Here is a 6,453-nt window from a genome sequence, read left to right as displayed (position 1 = left end):
TACGTCGTGCTTCAGTGCCAAGATTGCAGAGCGCAGCCTACGTGATTCCGTCTGGTCCTGCAGCTGATCTGGTCCTGTGCCTAGTGCGTGCGTGATTGCACACGTCACGTCGCAACCATCTAATTAACTAAAGGTCTAGTGTATGCAGTAGCATGCTGCTCTTTAGATACTACGTTAAGTTTTCATATGTGGCATTCAGGAGGTCGCCTTAGTGCCTCACGTGTACTTCCCATTGCGACTTGTTAGGTCTTGCATGAAGTCTAGCCCCGATTGTATAACTTAATGCATTATCAATATGTCTTACAAAGAAGACTAACACCGATTGTCTAACTTAATGTATTGCCGAATGTGCAGCAGGCTTCCGCCTTCTTGTGTGACAAGAGTGTAACACCTAGCGAACGTTTCTCCCAGAGCAGGGTATCAAACCAAATGACCTTACAGTTAGCATACCTGTTTCCCCTGGTTTTCTCTTGCTCTTGTCCGAATTTTATTACAACAAGAGATTGGCAAATCCAACGCACCGGCTCCGAGAAAGAGAAACAGCCAGACCTCCGCGCGAAGCAGTGGCCGGGCGCCCTCCAGACCGGTTCTAGAGCAGGTGGGAGGAGGGAGAGCGAACACTATAGCTTCTATTTCAGTTGCGGCCAGTTGCTCGTTCTCGACCATCTGATATATAACAGGCATTTTAGTGCATCTGTTAGTGAAGGAGAGATGCAGAGCTGTTGCGTCAGATTCTGCACAACGCACTCGCTAGCATTATCTGATTGACGCGGTCTTGGCAGCTCGAACGCGACGGTCCCTGTAGCATCTGTGCCGAGGTCAGAAAGTGTTTGTCTCCTATTTCTAGCGGACGGCAGCAAGCGATGGCAGCAAGCCAGGAAACGTCATCGGTTCCCACCATCGATGCGAGAAAGTTTTACAAGCGATCATGCACGCCCGAAGTTTCGGAGCCGGTCACGGGCCTGCTACGCGGAGAGCTGCCAACGTGGCTTCGAGGCAGGCTTTTACGGAATGGTCCGGGATTGTCTTCGTTTGGCCCAGACCACTACAGCCATGCGGTCGACTGCCCCGCGCTGTTGAGGGAGTTCACCATCGAGAATGGCCAAGTGCTTTACCAGAACCGCTTCCTGCGAAGCGAAGCGTACGTACGCAACCAGAGGGCAAACAGAATCGTTGTTTCTGAATTCGGAACCGTGGCGCATCCTGACCCTTGTGCCACTTGTATTCGAGCGGCTGGCGTCGTACTTCTACCCGGACTTGTCGTACAACGCTCAGGCGAACGTGATGTCCCTGGGCGATGAGGTGTACGCCATCATGGAGACACCTGATATGATTCGAGTCGATCCTGCGTCCTTGGAGACTCTGGAGAAGAAAACCTTCAGTAAAATGGTAGCTGTGCACAGTGCCACCTCCCACCCGCTTCTGGACCCTGAAGATGGTGCTATTTACAATATTGGTACGCAAGTAAGTATGCGTCCTTCCTTCGTGCTTGTTAATTTTCTTCCCGGTGGAGCCGAAAGCTTGGTGGACCGTGTCAGAGCCGTGGGAACGATACCGTTGCAATCTCGCATACCTGTGCCGTACATCCACAGTTTCGCAATAACTGAAAAGTGGGTGGTAGTGCTGGAGCAGTCAACGTCCATGCATCTGCCTTCCATGTTCGCGTCGAGGTACCTGGGCTACAAGGCGCTCATGAACGCAATGCAGTTTGATGCCAAGAAGAACGTCCGCTTTCACGTAACGAACAAGACAACAGGGGAGCTTCACCCCGCCGTGTTCGAGTCCGCCGCTTTTTTCACTTTCCACCACATCAACGCCTTCGAACAGGGCGACGAACTCGTGGTCGATCTAATATGCTACCCCGATGACAGCGTTATGAGGTGCCTCGATTACACGTTGGAGACTGACATAGCGTGCAAGTTGGGCCACTTGCGCCGCTTTTCGCTGCCTCTGAATCGAAGCCCGGACGAAAGTATCATGATCCAGCCCCGAGAACTAGCCAAGGGCATGCTGCGCGGGGAACTTCCGCGAATCAACAAAAAACGTAACGGAAAACCATACAAATATAGTTACAGCCTCAGCAACATCGAAGGCGAAGAAAATAGGGCATTCGTCTCCAAGCTTGATGTCACTACGGGCGATTGGCTACGCTGGGAAAGACAAGGGTGGTTCCCCTCAGAACCTGTCTTTGTAGCGCGTCCAGGTGCGGTTGAAGAGGACGATGGTGTCATCTTGAGCTCCCTTCTCCACGAGGACGACGAAAAGAAGCTGGCTTTGTTGGTATTGGACGTGAAAACGCTCAAACAACTTGCTCTGGCAGATTTTGACTGCCCGTCCTCAATTCCAGCAGACTTTCACAGATGCTTTGTTGAGAATCAGGTGTAAAAAAGCTGTATAAACTGCTATATATACTTCAAACATAGGCTTATATTAGCACTATATAAGGCACCCCAACGAAATAAATTCATTCTGCAACCTCTTTACGAACAGCGAACTTGCAAATATGCTACTCACAGGTCCGACAGCCTACAATGAAAGACAGGGTAAAGGGTATTGAATTCAATCGCATCGATTGTTTTTAAACTACATGTCGGAAGAGCACACAATTTCAGCGCTATGTCTGCTTTAGCATGTCAGATATATTGGGCTTCGCAGTTGACGGCCAAGTAAGCCTTCAAATATTCTTATTCGGAGCGTTTTGCATCCTTGCTGTAGTCCTTTTTAAATCAAGTAATTTCACTGGTGACTAATCAAATGCTGACTGTGTGGCGCGCTTTCTTAAGTTTTAAAGTTTTTACAGAAGACACGTGCAAGTACACGTAGTAGCTCGAAGTGTCGTAAAGTAGTCATAAGAAAACAGGTTAGTCTGTTAATTTCTAAACAATATCCTAGCCAGTTAAATCGTCATCGCACATCCAAAATCTTCAGCAGGAGTGCCTTCACTAATTCATTATCTTCGTTTAAGTAAGGCTCGATCGTGATTATACGCAAACTGAAATGTCCGAAGGAAGAGCATTTTGCTGCTGGATGTTTAAATTGAACTCAATTTCGATAGGTCCACGAGTTGGCCTGTGTTATCGTAGCTTTCTTTGCGTATAAAACGTTCCAGACTAACTCTAAAACACGAGCAATATTTTCAGGAGTCGTTTATTCTTTCCTTTTTTATGTAGCGAATGTTACCTACATTCGCTGATGATGAAAATAATTCTCTTAAAACTCGGCGCAGCGTTCATAACCCTTTATTGGAGTACATCCGCAGCCATACAGCCGGGCTCCTTGAGCAGCCGCTCCGGTCTGCGTGCGACAAAACAAATCAGCTGTTCTTTCCCTGACAGAGAGTGCTTTATGTAAATTATCCGGCCATGTTTTTTTTTTTTCATTTTCAGTTTACTCGTGTTGGGGTCCATAACAATGAATCTCCCTCTACGGACCCTTTACAAACAATATACAACCTCATTTACAACCCTATATTGTATCTACGTACCATCGTTCACGACGAAAATGTCTTGTTATTCTGCGGTTTTGATAACTAAAATAACGGTTTAACTTCTGTCTCAGTTAACACCCTTTGAGATTGTTCTTCAACCTCAACCACAATCGTTATCAGTTTTGTAATTCCTTCGTTTAACATGCTGCGCTTGTTACCTTCCTGTCTGGATCAGTCTGTGAAACTTTTACGCGCGTGCCGTTCGTGACCTGAAAGTACCGCGAGCACCGCGTCAAAGTCTGGAAGCAAACGCAAACGAAATCGATGAGGATTGTTGATGGGTGACAGCGTAAGCCCCAAAGGGTGAAATGTTTTTCTCTGTAGGACACACTTATGAGAAAACTACCAATCGCATAGGAGTGCATACAAGCCGCGGTAGTCCGGTAGCTATGGCGTTGGGGTGCTGAGCTCGAGGGCACGAGTTCGAGCCCTGCCCTGGCGGCCGCGTTTCTATAAGAAGGCAAAATGCACAAACGCTTGTGTTTCTTAAATTTAGGCGCACATTTAGAACCCCAGGAGGTCAAAATTCACCTATTATCCCCGACTTAGGCGTGCCTCATAATAAAATGGTGGTTTCGCACGTGAAGCCCAAGCATTTTTTCTGAAAAATTCATGAGCCATTTCACTCTGTGAAGGTGGATGACCAGCGAAGCTGTTTAGCACACGACACCGAGGTGACACAGAATTTTCAAAAAAGGTACGAACATAATTATTGTCCTTATCAGTGGTCATCGTGGCGACAGGTACGCAAACACATTCACGTATCACCTCTGTTATTAAATGCGTCCATGACGTAAGACAATGAATGGCTTATACCCCCTTAGCAATGGCTCATACCCCTGTAAACGCGTCCTCCCCATTACAACGACTGAAGACAAGTGACATTCTACGCTGGAATGATGAGCGGCAACGACCCAGCTGTGGAAGAAGATGACGACGTGGGAGCCATTGCTGATTATGATAGTGTTTTTGCACAACGGAAGCAGCTGTGGAAGAAGACGACGACGAACGCGCGAGCAGTGGCGTGAGCGCGTTCGCGCGGTTGTGCCGAGGGGCGCCAACGAGCCGGCTGTGGAAGAAGACGATGACGCTTGAGCCATCGCTGATGATCATAGCTTTTTGCACAACGGAGCCAGCTATGGAAGAAGACGATGACGACGAACGCGCGAGGCAGTAGTACGAGCGCGTTCGCGCGGTTGCGCTGAGGGGCGCCAACAAGCCGGATGTGAATAAGACGACGACGCTCGAGCCATTGCTGACGAGAATAGTTTCTGCCCACAGACGCCACGAAACACCACATCGTAGCCATAGACTGCATCGCTGTAAAATTCTTCATGCAGGATCCTTTAATAACTGTCAGATCTTGCTTCTTATCGTTGGTTTGTGCAGAGTTTCTGCAAGTTCTGTACACGCACTGCGGTAATGTCTCAAAATTAGCCCCTTACCTCGGCAGCATCATTTTTAATAGCAATACTTTTTATTCACTCATCTCAAGTTTGCTAACACATTGTGAGACCATTCCTCGAAGGAGTTTTATTGAATAAGATTAGAAACGAATTGCTGTCCGGTCATTTCTTTTGCCCTCGGTATCCACGCACCTCTATATATATGGGTATTCCAGACATGCAATGTCCTGCCGCTAGTCGACAGGTACAATAACAATGTGACCTCATTATTTCTCTCTACAGTCAAAACCGAAGCTGAGGAAGCGCACTCACCCCATCATTTCTCCGTGCAATTATTGCTGATGGGGAGAAACACCTGAATCAGAGACTATGGTTTGGACGGACGTCTACCCTCTAAGAACAAAGAGAGTGTCGGCGACTACTCTGCACGAATATGTGTGCTTGTCCCGCATTTAGCTCCGTTTTCAAAATTCTGATTGCCTCCGCCCCCTGCGCCTCAAAAAAAAAGAAAGAGAGAAAGAATTATAGCGGTACTTTCAGTTAGATTTGGCAAAGGCAGCGTGAACGCCCTCTATTGGTGAATAGAATATCTCTCGAAAAAAGGAGCCTGATACGGGGCAAGCAATCACTCCCGTATGAAGGAGACGTCATCGCCCTCCATTTCGTCTCGAGTGTCGAGGTGCGGCGACCTCGGCCGAAAGAATGTGCCGATTCTTTTCCAGTTCTTGTTCTCCTTCATACTTCGTATGTGGCCCGAGCGGCGTAATGCGTACTTTATCAATTCAGTTGGCAGGTGAAGAGAAGGGGGAAATCGACCGAGGAGTTAGCACCACTGCAATATACTCGTTCTTTATACATCCTGAGCACAAATGGTGTGTACGGAACCACTTTAGATGTTCTGTATTGTTAGACAGTATAGTCTAAAACGACTTGAGGGTTGCGTAATCATCGCTAACCACCCTGTGCAAAAGTCCTCCTTCACAGCTCAATTTTGCAAGCACAGATTGGGAATTTACACACTTGGAGCTCACCTTTACGATCCCTTATTCTTTACATTGACTACAATGGCAAATGAAGTCACTGCGACGCTACGCGATAGTAGCGTCGTAGTAACTCTGTTAAGCCTGTTTCAAATGACAGCAACGTTTGCTCAAATACGGCGCGGTAATGGTCGAGGGGGCTCCAAAACTTGTTTTTCAGGCCGCGCGCGCCGCTACGATCACGCACGGCCTGGCTGGGGGAGACTTGCGCTCGCTCAAGCCCGGCCGTGGATCACGTTCGAAGTTTTTTTGGGAAATTCGCGGAAATTCACGGAAATTCGAATCGACTAATGGCCGAGCGCCAACAAGCAGGGCCTGTCAGTCTCAGCTGACAGGGACGTTTTCGGAGCGCTGGGCAGCTCACGCGCTCGAGCTAGCGACGCTTCTCTGCATGGCAGATGGCAAACTGCGACGAACAAACTGATAGACACTTCCATTCGCATGGCAAGAAATAGCGTGTGCGTGGTACTGCTTTTCTTATTTTCACCTTTTGTGGGTGGTGGTGTCTATATGGGTCCAG

At 48.1% G+C, this 6,453-nt stretch overlaps 1 protein-coding gene across 1 annotated transcript; it reads left to right on the top strand.

Annotated features, from left to right (window-relative positions):
- The first annotated feature begins 1,098 nt into the window (after positions 1-1,098).
- LOC119442761 (beta,beta-carotene 15,15'-dioxygenase-like) lies at positions 1,099-2,385 on the top strand. The gene has a single exon (XM_037707776.2). It carries the CDS (start codon positions 1,099-1,101, stop codon positions 2,383-2,385), a length of 1,287 nt encoding a protein of 428 aa, XP_037563704.2.
- Positions 2,386-6,453: the final 4,068 nt, after the last annotated feature.

Source organism: Dermacentor silvarum, chromosome 1, assembly GCF_013339745.2.
Source record: "Dermacentor silvarum isolate Dsil-2018 chromosome 1, BIME_Dsil_1.4, whole genome shotgun sequence".
Taxonomy (NCBI): domain Eukaryota; kingdom Metazoa; phylum Arthropoda; class Arachnida; order Ixodida; family Ixodidae; genus Dermacentor; species Dermacentor silvarum.
Note: the sequence above shows the minus strand (reverse complement) of the source record. Positions and strands in the feature narration are given on the sequence as shown.